Source organism: Acinonyx jubatus, chromosome X (genome assembly GCF_027475565.1).
Source record: "Acinonyx jubatus isolate Ajub_Pintada_27869175 chromosome X, VMU_Ajub_asm_v1.0, whole genome shotgun sequence".
Taxonomy (NCBI): Eukaryota; Metazoa; Chordata; class Mammalia; order Carnivora; family Felidae; genus Acinonyx; species Acinonyx jubatus.
Window position 1 is genome coordinate 53,439,591 of NC_069389.1, and position 18,253 is coordinate 53,457,843.

At 39.4% G+C, this 18,253-nt stretch overlaps 1 protein-coding gene across 8 annotated transcripts in view; it reads right to left on the reverse strand.

The window, feature by feature from the left end:
* Window positions 1–11,044: 11,044 nt before the first annotated feature.
* OPHN1 (oligophrenin 1) overlaps window positions 11,045–18,253 on the reverse strand; it is a 573,279-nt gene continuing 566,070 nt past the window's right edge. For all 8 annotated transcript variants that reach the window (XR_008290128.1, XM_053202415.1, XM_053202413.1 and 5 more), the window contains 2 exons: window positions 16,338–16,379; window positions 11,045–14,895 (listed from right to left, as the gene is read on the reverse strand). Coding sequence is in view for 7 of the 8 variants with exons in the window: in XM_053202415.1 (XP_053058390.1) it covers window positions 16,346–16,379 (34 nt within the window). In the remaining variant the exon portion in view is untranslated. The remainder of the gene's footprint in view (window positions 14,896–16,337; window positions 16,380–18,253) is intronic.

Consider the following 18,253-nt stretch of genomic DNA (forward strand, 5'->3'; position numbering starts at 1 on the left):
TTGAACAAATCATAGCTGAGAACTTCCCTGATCGGGGAAGGAAAAAGGCATGGAAATCCAAGGGGCACAGAGAACTCCCTTCAGACTTAACTTGAATCAATCTTCTGCATGGCATATAATAGTGAAACTGGCAAAATACAAGGATAAAGAGAAAATTCTGAAAGCAGATAGGGATAAATAGGCCCTATCTTACAAAGGTAGACACATAAGAGTAGTGGCAGACCTATCTACTGAAACTTGGCACGCCAGAAAGGAATGGCGGGAAATCTTCAATGTAATGAGCAAAAAAAAAAAATGCAGCCGAGAATCCTTTACCCAGCAAGTCTGTCATTCAGAATAGGAGGTGAGATAAAGGTCTTCCCAAACAAACAAAAACTGAAGGAATTCATCACCACTAAACCAGCCCTACAAGAGATCCTAAGGAGGATTCTGTGAGTGAAATGTTGCAAGGACCACAAAGAACCAGAGACACCACTATAAGCATGAAACCTACAGATATCACAATGACTCTAAACCTGTATCTTTCAATAGTAACACTGAATGTAAATGCACTAAATGCTCCAACCAAAAACCTAGGGTATCAGAATGTATAAAAAAAACAAGACCCATCTATTTGCTGTCTACAAGAGACTCATTTTAGACCTGATGAAACCTTCAGATTGAAAGTGAGGGGATGAAGAACTATCATACTACTGGAACTCAAAAGAAAGCTGGAGTAGCCATACATATACCAGACAAACTAGACTTTAAGTTAAAGTCTGTAACAAGAGATGAAGAAGGGCATTATATAATAATTACAGGGTCTATCCATCAGGAAGAGCTAACAATTATTAATGTCTATGCACTGAATATGTAAGCACCCAAAAATATCAAGCAATTAATCACAAACATAAGCAACCTTATTGATAAGAATGTGGTAATTGCAGGGGACTTTAATACCCTACTTACAACAATGGATGGATCATCTAGACACAGGATCAATAAAGAAACAAGGGCCCTGAATTATACATTGGATCAGATGGACTTGACAGATCTATTTAGAACTCTGCATCCCAAAGCAACAGAATATACTTTCTTCTTGAGTGCACATGGAATATTCTCCAAGATAGGTCACATATTGGGTCACAAAACAGCCCTTCATAAGTATACAAGAATTGAAATCATACCATGTACACTTTCAGACCACAATGTTATTAAGCTTGAAATCAACCACAGGAAAAAGTCTGGAAAACCTCCAAAAGCATGGAGGTTAAGGAACACCCTACAAAAGAATGAATGGGTCAACCAGGCAATTAGAAAAGAATTTAAGAAATATATGCAAACAAACGAAAATGAAAATACAACAATCCAAATGCTTTGGGATGCAGGGAAGGCAGTCCTGAGAGGAAAATACATTGCAATCCAGGCCTATCTCCAGAAACGAGAAAAATCCCCAATACAAAATCTAACAGCACACCTAAAGGAAATAGAAGCAGAACAGCAAAGACACCCCAAACCCAGTAGAAGAAGAGAAATGATAAAGATCAGAGCAGAAATAAACAATATAGATTCTAAAAAAAATTGTAAAGCAGGTCAATGAAACCAAGAGTTGTGTTTTTGAAAAAATAAACAAAATTGATAAACCTCTAGCCAGGCTTCTCAAAAAGAAAAGGGAGATGGCCCAAATAGATAAAATCATGAATGAAAATAGAATTATTACAACCAATCCCTCAGAAGTAGAAGCAATTATCAGGGAATACTATGAAAAATCATATGCCAACAAACTGGACAACCAGGAAGAAATGGACAAATTCGTAAACACCCACACACTTCCAAAACTCAAACAGGAATAAATAGAAAACTTGAACAGACCCATAACCAGCGAACAAATTGAACCAGTTATCAAAAATCTCCCAACGAATAAGAGTCCAGGACCACATGGCTTCCCTGGGGAATTCTACCAGGCATTTAAAGCAGAGATCATAGCTACCCTTCTCAAGCTATTCCAAAAAATAGAAAGGGAAGGAAAACTTCCAGACTCATTCTATGAAACCAGCATTACGTTGATTCCGAAACCAGACAGAGACCCAGTAAAAAAAGAGAACTACAGCCCAATATCCCTGATGAATATAGATGCAAAAATTCTCAACGAGATACTAGCAAGTTGAATTCAACAGCATATAAAAAGAATTATTCATGATCAAGTGGGATTCATTTGTGGGCTGCAGGGCTGGTTCAACATTTGCAGATCGATCAATGTGATACATCACATTAATAAAAGAAAAGAAAGGAACCATATGATCCTGTCAATTGATGCAGAAAAAGCATTTTGCAAAATTCAGCATCCTTTCTTAATAAAAACCTTCAAGAATCTCGGGTAGAAGGAACATACTTAAACATCGTAAAAGCCGTTTGTGAAAAGCCCACAGCTAATATCATCCTCAATGGGAACAACTGAGAGCTTTCCCCCTGAGATCAGGAACATGACAGGGATGTCCACTCTCACCGCTGTTGTTTAACATAGTGTTGGAAGTTCTAGCATCATCAATCAGACAAAAAAAGGAAATCAAAGGCATCAAAATTGGCAAATATGATGTCAAGCTTTCACTTTTAGCAGATGACATGATATTATACATGGAAAACCTGATAGACTCCACCAAAATTCTGCTAGATGTCATACATGAATTCAGAAAATTTGCAGGACACAAAATTAATGTACAGAAATTAGTTGCATTCTTATACACTAATAATGAAGCAACAGAAAGAAACTGATCCCATTCACAATTGCACCAAGAATCATAAAATACGTAGGAATAAACCTAATCAATGTAAAAGATGTAAAAGATCTGTATGCTGAAAACTATAGAAAGCTGATGAAGGAAATTGAAGAAGATACCAAGACATGGAAAAACATGCCATGCTCATGGATTGGAAGAATAAATATTGTTAAAATGTCAATACTACCCAAAGCAATCTACACATTCAATACAATCCCAACCAAAATTGCACCAGCATTCTTCTCAAAGCTAGAACAAGCAATCGTAAAATTTGTATGGAACCACAAAAGACCCCGAATAGTCAAAGTAATTTTCAAGAAGAAGACCAAAGTGGGAAGCATCACAATCCCAGACTTTAGCCTCTACCAGAAAGCTGTAATCATCAAGACAGCATGATATTGGCACAAAAACAGACACATAGAGCAATGGAATAGATTAGAGACTACAGAATTGGACCCACAAAAGTATGGCCAACTAATCTTTGACAAAGCATCAAAGAATATCCCATGGAAAAAGAGACAGTCTCTTTAACAAATGGTGCTGGGAGAAATGGACAGCAACATGCAGAAGAATGAAACTAGACCCCTTTCACACACCACTCACAAAAATGAACTCAAAATGGATAAAGGACCTGAAAGTGAGACAGAAAACCATCAAAACCCTAGAGGAGAAAGCAGGAAAAAATCTTTCTGATCTCAGCCACAGCAATTTCTTACTTGACACATCTCCAAAGGCAAGGGAATTAAAAGCAAAAATGAACTATTGGGACCTAATGAAGATAAAAAGCTTCCGCACTGGAAAGGAAACAATCAACAAAACTAAAAGGCAGCCAACAGAATGGGAAAAGATATTTACAAATGACATATCAGACAAAGGGCTAGTATCCAAAATCTATAAAGAACTCATTAAACTCCACTTGGGTAAAACAAATAATCCAGTGAATAAATGGGCAGAAGACGTGAATAGACACTTCTCTAAAGACATCCAGATGGCCAACGGGCACATGTAAAGATACTCAACATCGCTCCTCACCAGGGAAATATAATTCAAAACCACACTCAGATACCACCTCATGGCAGAGTGGCTAAAATGATCAAATCAGGAGACTATAGATGCTGGAGAGGATGTGGAGAACGAGAACCCTCTTGCATTGTTGGTGGGAATGCAAACTGGTGCAGCCTCTCCGGAAAACAGTATGCAAGTTCTTCAAAAAATTTTTCAAAAAATCTACCCTATGACCCAGCAATAGCACTGCTAGGAATTTACCCAAGGGATACAGGAGTGCTGATGCATAGGGGTCTTGTGCCTCAATGTTTATAGCAGTACTTTCAACAATAGCCAAATTATGGAAAGAGCCTAAATATCCATCAACGGATGAATGGATAAAGAAAGTGTGGTTTATATACACAATGGAATACTACGTGGCAATGAGAAAGAATGAAATCTAGCCTTTTGTAGCAATGTGGATGGAACTGGAGAGTGTTAAGTGAAATAAGTCATACAGAGAAAGACAGATACTATATGTTTTCACTCAATGTGGATCCTGAGAAACTTAACAGAAGACCATGGGGGAAGGGAAGGAAAAAAAAGTTAGAGAGGGAGGGAGCCAAACCATAAGAGATTCTTACCTCCTGAGAATAAACTGAGGGTTGATGGGGTGTGGGAGGGAGGGGAAAGTGGGTGATGGGCTTTGAGGAGGGCACCTGTTGGGTGGGATGTGCACTGGGTGTTGTATGGAAACCAATTTGACAAAAATTTCATATTAAAAAAAGGCGTGGAAAAAAATACTTGTAGAGCTTCATTTCCACATATCTCACATTAGGATAGCACTCTCTCTCCCAGAGCTTTTATAGTAATAAATGAGGAATTTAGTGTAAAAGTGCCTAGTAGAGGGTTTTTACCTCCTCCATTGCTTAATTCTTTCTCTTAGCTACAAGTCAGCCTTCTAAAGCTTTCAGAATTTCAACAATGTGAGTTAGTAATATAAACTTAAATCCCTACTTTCCCTCTAACTAAGCTTCCATAATCCGTTTCTCCTTGGAATCATATAGGCTTTGATATATATAATAGCCTTCTAGGCCTTAGATGGATCTGAGGCATGCTCATTAATGCCTCTGTTAGTTCCGTGTTTATTTCACCTTCTTTGTACTTTGGGTCACCTTCTTCCTAAGGCCAAATAATGCAGTTGTGATGGCCACATCTAGAGGTGCCTTTCACATTTCAATTGGCGATTTGTCTATTTATTAATATTTTCTGGCAGATGACCATAAAGTGTTTTGAGCAATGGATGTGTTTTTTGTTTGTTTGTTTTTGATTCACACAAAGCCTCCATATAAACTACAGATAGTTTTGTACTTTCTTATCCCCAACTTCTTTCAGGTACTGGCTTTACACTTACTATTCCCCTCTTGACCCACCTTTTGCAGCACCATAAATAATAAGTTTCTTTTCCAGGTTGGAGCTCATTTGAGTTTGGAGGCCCTCAGCGTCAAAAAAAAATTTCAGTAATGAAAATATACCATCTGTATACAGGCTAATGAGTCCTACAGGTCTCCATTCCTATCTTGGCTTCTAACATTTAATCTCTGTGTGACTTTGAGCAAGCAGCAATTTTTCTGGATCTCTTTATTTATAAAATGTGACTAAAATGAGTTATTCGTATGTGCATGTAATGTGCCTGCCAGGTGGTAGTACTGTTTGTTTGTTTGTTTGTTTGTTTATTCGTTTTCACAGAGTTACCACGCTAATTCTTATCTCAGATCTCCTGAAAAGGCCCTAGAATTCAAGTCTTTCCCATTTCATGCTTGGCACATGATAGATACTCCACAGTGTTTGTTTCCTTCCTTAGTTTCAGGGAACCCCCAACTCCATTGTGGGTTTTGTGTCAACTCCCAAGGACCTGAATTCTAGAAGCACAAATTATGCAAAAGCTCTGGATATGATTCTCATAACCTATCTGATTTGTGGTCAGGGCCGAGTCCTTTTCCCCCTTTGTCACAGTGGGATTGGCCTATTTGGCTGACAATGCTTCTTTCCCAGAGCTCTTCAAATTTATTTAAAGACTCTTTAGGCCCATTCCTAAGGCATTTTGTGATGCCTTCTTTGCTACAGGGAAGATAATGTGATATTTTTCTGGACATAAATACACTCTGGACAGCCAAGACCCCAGGATTAATTTCCAATTAAGTGTGAAGTCAGCCAGTAGTAGGATAGGGTTTCTTTCTATTTCCCCTGTAGGACTTGCCCACCCTTTCACGGAGTGTCTTTGAGGAAGTACCATAAGCACCATTGTAATTATAGTAGGAGTAAAAAATGTAAGAGGTAGGGAGAGTAAGGGAGTGTGAGAAAGATGGCTGCTTCCCAGAATAGCATAAGGTGTGCTCAAAAAGGTGAAGGTACCCAAGACACATCACCAGGGGCTTGTCATGAGAAGAAAAAGCATCTGTCAGACCTCAAGACATACGAATCCTCCAGATTCCTCCTGCCCTGGCAACTTCACAGAGCAAAGTAGCTCAGACTCAGTGTTTGGCCTGAAGCTCTTTTATGAGATAAAAAGTATGAGTGGAACTGAGCCTATTATGGGAACAATGTACATAGGGTTGTAGGAGTCAGGATGGCTGGTCACAAGGCCAAAGGACATAACAGTTTCCAAACAAACAGGTTACACTGCATTGGAGAATCTAAAAATCAAGTTGCAGATAAAATTTGAGAAGATTTTAAATAACAGAGCATGATCCATCAGATCTGAATGGGTGTAGAGAAGATTCTATTCCTGAATAGCCACTGAGGCAGCTGCCGCCACCACCATCACCATCAGTATTTCTACTACTATGACTGGTTAATATTAATTTAGCATTTAGTAAGGGCTAACCACAGTTATTTGGGTGAAATAAGTTTCCAATGGTGACTGAGACATGAATATGGATAATAGTGTTTGAGTTCCTTCCACAAGAATTACAGGCCAGGGTCTTATCTGCAATGGCTAGCAAAAAAAGACACAGAGAACAAAAGAAGAAATCAGTCTTCATTTAATCCTTCTAGATCTTAGCCAAATAACGGATATAGAATTCTGAGTCTTGCAGGATGATAGTAGGGGTGGAGAAAAGTTGAGGAACAGTTAGGACTGAGGTTATTCCTACCCTACCTACCTCATATCTTAATAGCTCTGGGAACTACAATAGGTTGGTAGCATCATAAGACCCAGGTGGGAGTACCTGAGGAAGCAAAATCCAGTTCTCACGGGCTTGCCAACTGCTAGGAAAGGGCCAGCATAGAGAACACTACTGCTTAGCTTTGTTTTCCAGGACCAGGAAAGCCCTCTTTTGTAGTCTTAATTTTAGGCACCTTCTTTTGGGCATTTTGAGGGCTTGGTCTTCAGGAAATGGGCTTCACAGAGAGTCAGAAAAAGTAATACAACTTCCATTCACACCAAAACAGGGAGATCTACCTCATGCAGAGGCTACCAAGTGGAAATTCTGCTCTGGAGAAGCATTCCTGGGGCCAACCTATCTTTGTCCCATTCACATGGACTGACAGTCTCCTTTTCTTCCAGCTTATGAAAAAAGATTGGGACATTCACTGTGCAGTCCACTGGCCACATAAAATCCATTAAGTCTAGGGGCGCCTGGGTGGCACAGTCGGTTAATCGTCTGACTTCAGCCAGGTCACAATCTCGCGGTCCGTGAGTTCGAGCCCCGCGTCAGGCTCTGGGCTGATGGCTCGGAGCCTGGAGCCTGTTTCCGATTCTGTGTCTCCCTCTCCCTCTGCCCCTCCCCCATTCATGCTCTGTCTCGCTCTGTCCCAAAAATAAATAAACGTTGAAAAAAAATTTAAAAATCCATTAAGTCTAAATTTAACCTACTCTTTCAGAAAGTTCACCTATGCTGATTTGGGTTTCGAGAATTCTGGGACCCTGAGAGCAAGCTTAGAGAATCAAAGGTGCAAGGGAGTTTTAAATCAACTTGGCCTCAATGTCTCTTCTAGGAGATTTTTCTCTGTCTGGTGGAAGTCACTGGGGATTAGTTAAGATAGTAAATCCCGAATTCACCATTTCCAGGGCAAATGGCATAACCATTCTGTGCCTCAGTTTTCTCAGCCATGAAATGGAGCTAATACCACTACTTACCTCAAAGAAATATTATCAGGATAAATTCAATAAAGCCATTCAAAAGCATACAGAGACACATTTGGCATAAAATATATACTATGTAAGTGTTACCTCTTCTGGTCAAGTTATATGGGGAGTACATATCTCATCTTGGATCTTTGGGGAAACTTCCTCTCCCCATTCCTAGATAGAATGAGACTTGTTAAGGAATTGGTCACCAGCATCAAGATGCCATCTAGGAGTACCATCAGCTTCCAAAGAGCCCCGTTTGCCTTCTAGCCACCACTTTCTTTGTTGTGCCACCCAATTGTGTCTGAGTGTAATTGAAAGATGGGAGAAACTGAATGGCACCAGAGTTTCTAGCTGCCATGTAAGTGGGATGCAAATGGTAAATTTTTTCTTCCCCAGAATGAAGATCTTGATAACCATGTGTCTTGACGCCAAAAGGTGGGACTTCTGTAGGTAGCTGCTCCATGCCCATTGTAAGCAATATTATGACCTCCAAGAATATTTTATGTCATAATCATTAGAATTATGATTATATGGCAAAAGAGATGTTGAAGATGTAAGGTTACTACTGACTTTAAAACAGGGAGGCTATCCTGGATTATCTGTGTGGGCCCAATGAAATCACTGCAACAAAAAAATAAGGCTGTAACAGCAGAGGCAAAAGAAGAAGTCAGAGAGATGCAAAAGGGGAAGCAAAAGGATTTTGCATGCCATTGTTAGCTTGAATATGGAGAGGGGCACATGTCAAAGAAATGATGACCTCACTCCTGCAATGAGGGACTAAATTCTGCCAAAAACCATTGAGCTTGGAATAGGATTCTGTGCCCCAAATGACAACCACATGTCTAGCTTATATGTTGATTTTAGTTCAGTGAGCCCCTAGGAAGAGGATCCAGCCACACTATGCTGAATTTCTGACCTACAGAAACTGTGAGAGAATAAATGGATGTTGGTTTTAAGCTGCTAAATTTGTAGTCATCTGTTACAGCACCAACAGAAAACTAATACAATGCTTTGGGCCTCGATTTGTACATCTGTAAAATGTGGGCAAAATGCCTTCACTTGCCTACTTTTTGAGGCTGTTATGAGAACAAAATTATGGATCCTAGAGGACTCTGCAGTTTCAAGTTATAAAATTGTTAGGCTATTCTCCAACAGAAAAAAAAGTTCATCTGTTTTGAAGTAATTGGATTAAACCAATTGAGAGTTTAGAGCTGACATTTCTTAGAAGTTCTGAGGGTTTGGAGGGTTGCTTCTCCTCTCCTAGAGAAGCACTACAATATGGATGAAATCAGAAAACTTAGGTCCAAGTTTATTTTCTACTTGCATGTCCTTGGTCATGTTTTGTCACCTCTCTGAGCCTCAATAAAATGAGGGTAATCATCTCTGCCTAGATCATATTGTTGTCTGAGGCTTAACTGAAGCAATGACTGAAAACACGTGATGGAAACAAAATACCCAGATGGAAGTCCTATTAGTCATCCCCAATGTGTGCCCTGCTGCTGGAAGCAGATTTCTTGATTTGGGTAAATTTGTCACCCAAAGAAAGTAGAATTGAACTCTGAGCACCTATTTTCTGTTATTGTTTCTGGTACATGGCCTTAGACTAGTCCCTTCTCTATGGGTCTGATTTTGATTTTAAGAGTTTATATTATAGCCAGTTAATTGTCTTCAGCTAATACGTATCAGAATCTGTAGAGTGGCAGATAGAGGATAAGTAGAACTTTTTCCCTTTTAATATTCCCCTTCTACTCTCAAGAAACTATCCCCTAAAAGCCCAACTCAGAGGAATTTACTGTATTAAATCATACAAAGTAAGCCCCATTTAGGATATAGGAATTGATTCCCAAGTATGTGGTTTGAAACAATTGATTCTAAAATTTCATATTTGTAAAATTTAAAAATTGTCTAGCCAATTTCAAGCTGGTTAACTAGAGTCATGGCGCTCCCAGTTCCTTGCAGTGCCCATTAATGTTGCTTTGTCATGACTGTGAGATTTTCTCTCAGACTAACCCTTATTATGTTAACTGAAGATGTTAAACTAAGGCCTGACAAAACCCTATAGAGTTATCCATGTTTTAATTAAATGTAAGCTGTAGCAAAACCCATAGCTTAGAATAACAGAACATCAAAACTTAAAAGTACCTTTGAGACTACCTTGTTTAAAGACAATTTGAGACCTAGAGAGAGCAAGGTACTTGCTGAGCATTACAGAGAGTCAGTGACAGAGCAAGTCTGGATCCCCCTACCAGGGCTTCTGAAAGTAGGTCTTCCTACGACCACATGTTGCCTTTCTACTGCCTTTAATGGTCAGAAATTTGAAAATCAAGTGATTTTTCAGTCTTTTCCCCCAGGCTGGTTTCACTGTTCTTTGAAGTGGAGAAATTTCATTCACATGTCATCAAAGTACAAGGCCACGTACAAAGTAGTGCAAGAAGCAGGCAGCTACGGACACAATCTTTTGTAAACACTCTCAACATACCAGAATGCTCTTATCCACCATTTTTGGTCTTTGCCTCACTAAAAAATCTCCTTCCTCAACCCTTTTTTGGTCTCAAATGCCTTATATCAGTGTTTCTCAAACTTTAATGTACACTGAAATATCAAGATCTTATTAAAATAAAAGTTATGATTACAGTTGTCTGTGGTAGTACTCAAGAATCTGCATTTCTAACAAGCTCCCGGGTAATGATGATGCTGAGGCTGATGATGAACCACATTTGTAGTAGAAATACTTATAGATGTTGTTTCCATCAGTCTCATTTCTAAAGCATGTTCTCCATTTACCATCAGGATTTCTTTACTCCTAAGGGGTAGTGTGATGTAGTAGAAACTGTAAGACCTCTGTAGTTTCCAGTCCTGTATTTTTATCAATCCTTAGCTGTGTGATCTTGGACAAAGTAATTTCTCATTTCCTTGAACCTCAAGTTTCCTTATCCATAAAATGGGGTTATTACCCATCCTGCAGTGATGTTGTAAGGCCCGAGGAAATGACAAGGGCTTGGTGCAAAGTAGACTATAGCTTGAGAATCTTGGTAATAAAAGATTCTGTGCCTGTATGTCCTTAGAATTGCAAAAGACAACACGAGCAGTGCATGGCAGCTACAGCATCATGTCTAATATGCTCAAAGATTGTTTCCATGAAAAAAATGCAGATAGAGGACATCAATACTAAAGAGTCTGCATATTTTATTGAAAGTCACATGAATGGGCCCAAGGACCTCCTTCTTTTGTCTGTTATATATGTATTTCACATAGGCAGTCTTTCTAGCATCTATTAATGTCCTTGGCATCAAGTGCTTCATGAAAATGAAGGTTTCTTCTTCATCAGAAACATCTTTTCAAGGTATCTTGCTTCCGTCTGAAATTTTTACATGCTTCTGAAGCTTTTGGGGATTGTAATGTGTCAAGGCCATTTGCTTGCAGCTACGTTAAAACTAATATCATTGATCTACGTTCTTTTGAAAGCAATGTGTTTTCTGGCCACAGAGATACATCTTCTTCTACTCTATTCTAGTTATTACATAATCAAGGAAGTTCTAGAAAAGGGAAGAATCCTTTCCCACAAAACCAGTTATTTTATACTCTATATGACACTGTTTCATTACTGAAATCAGATGCTGAATTTTACATCCACATCCTGTAGCTGGACAACCTCCCCACATTTTTTAAGCAAAAACTTCAATAACATTTCTTATTCTACACTACCTCTTAATTTTGCGATCACCACAGAAAACGTTGTAACGATTTTACCCCAAGGTAATAAGTACCAGAGAGCCACAAATACCTTTTTTGATTCTTAAACTGTCTGTGTGGATATCTCCAATCTCTTGGACTGAAAATACACATGCTACAGCCTTGGTAAAGTACATAGACACATACAAGGATCCTTTTTCCTTTGAAAAACAGCTAAGCCAAGGACTCAACAACTACCAACTAAAAAGTAAACCATTCATTTCACAAGGTTAAATTGAATGATCCTTTTAAAAACATTACAGAATGCATAAATGGAAGGTGAGGAGAAAGCCCAACTCAGAAATCTCTTTCGGCTCAGTTTTTGTTCCCCTGTAAACTAGACCTGCATCCCCAAATTCCCCTCAAATTCTGGCCTTCTAATATTTTATTAGGGAGAAAAAGTCATAGAGTCATGCCAATTCCAGTAATGTAGCTTCTCTGTGACAAAGGGAAACCAGCATGGAGTCAGAGAGGCCTGGATTTCAAGCCACGGTCCTGTCATTTACTTTCTGTGTGAATTTGAGCCAGTTACTTTAGCCTCCTGGGCCATAAATCTTTTATCTGTAAAATGAGGAGAATAGCATCTCTGCATGATTGTTGTAAGGACAAAGGAGATTATGTATATAAAGCACTTAGAACTTAGTAGGTGCTTAATAAATGTTATTACTGTCAGTTCAAGATTTACAGTTCATCCACTGACAGTTTATCTAACCTTCTGGCCAAGGTATGTAGGTAATTTCCTATAGTTGTCACTCTTCAATTATCATCCCATTCCAATAGCCTCTTCTGAATGACTATTCATCCATTAAGCCTGAGCCAAGACAGTTTCATTCCATGATGGTGTGCCTCACCACAAAAGTTTTTGCTCTTTAAATCAGAGTGCAAAAGAGGAGGCTCTGAGGTTCATTTGGGGGCATTCTTTGGGTATAGACTAGGGCAGGGGCAGAGCTATCCAGTTACTGCTTCCTGACATCCAGCCATACTGGTGGTCCCAACTTTCTAGCTCAGGGTCTTGATCTATATATGTCCCAGAAAACACACAGCAATCTCATGGTCACATTTCTAGGACACCTATTCAACTGGGACTGCAGTGGCTTTCTCTGGTTCTCAATAATCTTTCAATATGTGGCCAAAATCTACACACCCGCTTGCTTTAATCATTCATCTAATGGGGGCAGAACAAAGACGCCACAGCTCTGAGACCAGGGCTCAACAAGAACTTCCTGGGTGAGGCCAGTAGTCTCACAGAAAATTCCTTTGGGGGTGAGTAGCAGGTAGAATGATGGCTACTTGGCTTTCTTGCTACTGGTTCTTATTAACTTGGTCTTTGAGACTGGGTAGAGCTGAGAGAGTTTTATGTGGCTACTTGGGCATGTCTATTGGGAATGGCATCAAGTTTCCACTCAATAACTTCCACAAGGCTATCAGTGTGTTTAGCCTACATGTTACTAATTCACCAATAAACCATGTTGAGTTCAGTCTTGAAAGTGACTATCACCTTTCAGTAACACTGTTTCAAAGGCATCTCAGAGTCGGTTTGAGAATGTGTGTTTCTCTCTTTTCCCCTTCATCCATCTCCCTCTCCTTCCTTCTCTCCTTCCCCTCTTCCCACCCATGTCTATGCTTCTCTCTCAGTTCCATAGTCAGGGTCTTGCTAGAAGGGTCCAAGTAGGAAAATCCTTTCTGTCACACTTGGTCACATTATAAATATACAGACTCTAAAGACAGGCTATGGTCTAGACACCTGCATGGGAACACAAGCAATGACACTTTCTCCAGCAGCCTCCCATCAACAAACAAGACTCAGAGATGTTTACTCAGATTTTTGACTACTCAATAAACCAGTTGTGTTTTAGTACTTTTCCAATGACTGAGATGGCAAATGGAACACCAGGAGCTTATGTCTTAAAGTTTTCCACTTGATGAAAAATATGTGGGATTCAGTAAAGAGGGTAAAAACCAAACACTCAAAATGATGACCACTAAAGCCACCAATCATAAAGACAAGTGTTGTAAAATGGAAAGAAACTTGCACGGGAACCCAGGGACCTAGGATCTTGTTTAGGCCTGGCTAATAACTTGCATTGTTTCAGTTTCTCCAAAGGTAAATTAGGCAGTTAGAATAAATAATTTTGGAAGGCTCTTCCAATCATATACTTTATGGGTTGTAAATAGAATCTTTTATCTCAAGTGCTGTGGTTCTTAACCTTTATCGGGTCACAGGTCCATCTGAAATTCAGTAGAATGCTATGGACCATCTCCCCAGAAAAGGCACATTGTCATGGAGTTCTGCATACCATTTCAGAAGCTTCGTGGAGTTTCTGAATCCACGGACACTGGGATAGGAGTTGTTTCTTGGAGGAGATAAAAGAGCTTGCTTATCTGTATAAGGCAAACATGAAGCAATAGTGCCAGCTGCCTGGACTCAATCCATCTTAACAATTTTTCCCAGTATTTGACCCAGGAATGGAACTCGTGCAGGACAAATACAGCCTGCATTTTTAAAAGAACTATTTTTCAGCTTTTGTATCTTTCTTGTTTGGAAATGAAGCTGTCAGGAAAAAAAAAACAGGAAAAATAACTCAAAAAAACCTAGGCTTCAACATGCAAAATATTCTTTGTAGATTTGTCCTATGTGGCTATATGTAAAAACAGGAAGGCCACTTTTTGAGTCCACATGTAGAGGTTGTGTTTGGCATCACTCATGCTGTCTGGCCCAATAGGAGCAGACAGGTTCTTGGTAATATACTGCAGTGCCAGAACTCCAACCTAGTACCAGCCTCCTTATCCTTAGTTAGAGACATGTTAATATTCTCCAATGTTCAGCAAACATTCCTACTCTTCTACAATGGGCAATGGCCCCCAACTCAAGTAGCTTCTACTTTAGGGTAAGACCTCTGAGATCAGTCTTTAGTCCAAAATCTTTCAGAGTTCCATGGTCTTCTGAGGAGGCAGTAAAATTCAGAGAAGAGCTGAAAACTAAGGTCCTTTCTTCAACTCAGGTCAGTAGATAGCTTGGTTTCTGCAGTCTGGCTTGAGGGTGTTCAGCCATTCACAGTCATATAGTAGCTCAACATAGATCTTCAGAGGGAATGAAGACAGAATACATAGGAGAAATAAACCTGTGTCTAAGACATGTGCCCCTTATTTTATAGCATCCTAGAGCCTGAAGGTGCAAGGCCAGGAAGAAGCTGCTCTCCTCAGCACAAAATGACTCAACACACAAGGGTTTGAAGAAGACCCTTCCAGAACCTGTGGAGGATCCTCTGAGACCAAGGATTTCAAAACCTAAAAAGGAAAGAAGAGAGTAGGTAATTAGCTAGAACTGGTCAAGTACTTACCAGCCACTGAGGAGTGACACCTCTCTTGTTGGGTAGCTAAACATATAATTGGTAGCTAATCTTCTGAGCAACAGAGGCTGGCTAGGAAAAGGCCCTTACAACTCAGATCCTTTGAGACAGGCCTAAGATGGTGCTATAATCAGGACTGGAAACTGTGTCCATTTGACCTCAACCCTTATTCCCTAAAAGTCCACAGGAGATGAAGCCTGATACCTCTGAGGTTACCCACCTAGAGTAGCCATTGCATTTATGGTACTACAATACCTGAACTGATTTTCTGGGACTTCACCTCCATGAGGGCTGCTAAGGAAAAGCTTATCAACCCATGGACCACATAGGACTGGCAGTGATAAGAAGAAAAAGAAGGCTAGGAGACAAATGGAAAGTTCTTCTTCAGATACCCAGATCTCATTTATGTTTATATTGGTTAATGTCATGCCAGAAACCTGATAGCCAATTAGAACTCCTTGGTAGAGAAAAAAAAATTCCATGATCTCTGTGACTCTTGTGACCTTACCAAGTTACTTATCCCCTCTGAACCTCAGTTCCTTTTTTAAAGTTTATTTATTTATTTTGAGAGAGAAAGAGAGAGCAGGGGAAGGGCTAAGAGAGAGACTCTCAAGTAGGTTCTGCACTGTCAGTAAGGAGACTGATGTGGGGCTCAAACTCATAAATCATGAGATCATGACCTGGGCTGAAATTAACAGTCAGATGCTTAACTGACTGAGCCACCCAGGCACCCCTGAACCTCAGTTCCTTTATTGGCTGAGTTAAAATACATATTATTCTCCTTATTCTGGCATTTTATATGGATCAAATAAAATAATGGAAGTGAAAGTATTTTGCATAATGGAAGTGGAAGTATTTTGCATTAAACAAATATACAGGACTAAGGATAAAGGTTTTGGGGTTAGGACTTAAATAGTGATTTGTTCTAAAGCTGCCAAGTCTCTACATGATACTGAAGTGGACTCATGGTACTTGCTATAATACCAAAAGAGAGCTTACTGATTTTCTTATAGACCGAAAGAATGTCAGATTTAGACAGTTCCAAATTTTCATTGTACAGATTGGGAAATTGAGGCTAAGAGAATGAAATGTACTTGCCCCAAATGTCACAGTCTAGGATTTCTAATGAACTTTATCCAAAGGCAACTTGTAAAACCATGCTGTAGTTTGGTTGGAGGAGAAAGGAAGGAAAGAGGAAGGAGACTTAAAAACACAGGGAACCTCAGAATTAGAAGGCAGTAAATATAAGGGTTATGAACTGAGACAGGGAGGGAGCTCCTACCCTCTGGACCCTCAAGACTAAAGTCCTCAAAAGTTCAAATTCCATAAAGAAGGCTTATATTTAATAAGGTTTTGTAATCAGGGGTGAAGAATACATACCTGAGGCCTCAACTCTCATCTCCAGGAAGTCTTCCTTGAGAACTGTGGGTAAAGGAGGAAAAATATGTCACTAAGTCTCTAGAAATCAGAACCGGAAAGGCAAAGCAAGGGGATGGGTGACCCTTCCAGGCCAGTGTCAAAGAATCCATTTGAAAAATGGGAAGTAATCCATCCAAATGTTTCAAAGCATCTAGATCTATGCTTATAAGTTGGGATGCCTCTCGGCAGTTTTAGAAAGCCCAGTAACCTAAATACAAAGACATCTCTCAGGTGTCAGAATAATCCTTTTAGTGTTTAGGCAATGGGAGGCTAGGGGAGCCCAGAGAAACTGGCCCAAGACCAAAACCTATATTCTGTGATTATCTCTCATAGGGATAAGGACAAGGTAGAATGGCAAATGCCATTCAAAACATTAATCACCCTTTGCCTTAAAGACCCAACCAACTTTCCCCAGCCCCTTAATATGCTTAGATCCATACTAAGTTAGCCTTGTCTGGGAAGAGCTGGAGGGAAGAGACAATCCTAAAGAATGAAGGCCTATATAGTTTTGCCAGAACATCCCAGACAATAGATAGAATGACAATAGGGCTATTTCCATAGCATTGTTTTTCTGTCCTTTCCTAAGTCTATTTATATCTACTTCCTGAGTGATCTTACTCCCATTCATGGTTAATACTGAGAACCCACCAAGGGGCCACTATTCACATCGTAGTATATGTAAATGTCCCGTGAAGTTGCACAGTGGCTGTATTCAACAGTTCTACCCCTAAATCTCTGTGGATTCAACCTCAACTACTAGTCTAAGTTGCAGTTACCTACTGGACATTTCTTTTTTTTATTTTTTATTTAAATTCCAGTTAGCTAACACACAGTATAATAATAATTTCAGGTGTACAATACAGTAATTAAACATTTCCATAAAACACCTGGTGCTCATCACAAGTGTTTCCTTAATCCCCACAATGTATTTACAACATCCCCTACCCCCTTCTCTTCTGGTAACCACCAGTTTGTTCTCTATAATTAAGTCTGTTTCATCATTTGTCTCTCTATCTCCAATCTCCCCCCTTTGCTTGTTTTCTTAAAGTCCACATATTAGTGAAATCATATGGTAGTTGTGTTTCTCTGACTTATTTCTCTTATCATAATACTCTCCAGCTCCAACTATGTTGTTGCAAATGCCAAGATTTAATTCCTTTATATAGGTGAGTAATATGCCATTCTATATATACCATCTCTTCATTATCTATTTATTCATCAGTTGAAGGACATTCGGGCTCTTTCCATAATTTGGCTATTGTTGATAATGCGGCCATAAACATTGGAGTGCATGTGCCACTTCGAATCAGTATTTTTGTATCCTTTGGACAAATACCTAGTAGTGCATTTGCTGGATCATAGGGTAGTTCTATTCTTACCATTTGATGAACCTACATACTGTTTTCCAGAGTGGCTGTACCAGTTTGCATTCCCACCAAAATTGCATGAGGGTTCCCCTTTGTCCACATCTTCATCAACACCTGTTGTTTCTGGTGTTGTTGATTCAGACATGTGTGAGGTGATATCTCACTGTAGTTTTGATTTCCATTTGATGTTGAGTGATATTGAGCATATTTTTATGCATATGTTGACCATATGTATGTCTTCTTTGGAAAAGTGTCTATTCCTATCTTCTGCCCACTTTTTTAAATGTATTATTCATTTTTTGGGTGTTGAGTTTCATAAGTTTTTTAAAATATATTTTGGATACTAATTTTTATCAGATATGATATGTGCGAATATCTTCTCCCATTCAGTAGGCTCTTTTTCAGTCTTTTAGCTTTGTTTATTGTTTCCTTCACCGTGTAGGTTTTTATTTTGATGAAGTCCCAATAGTTTATTTTTTATTTCCCTTGCCTCAGGAGACACATCTAGTA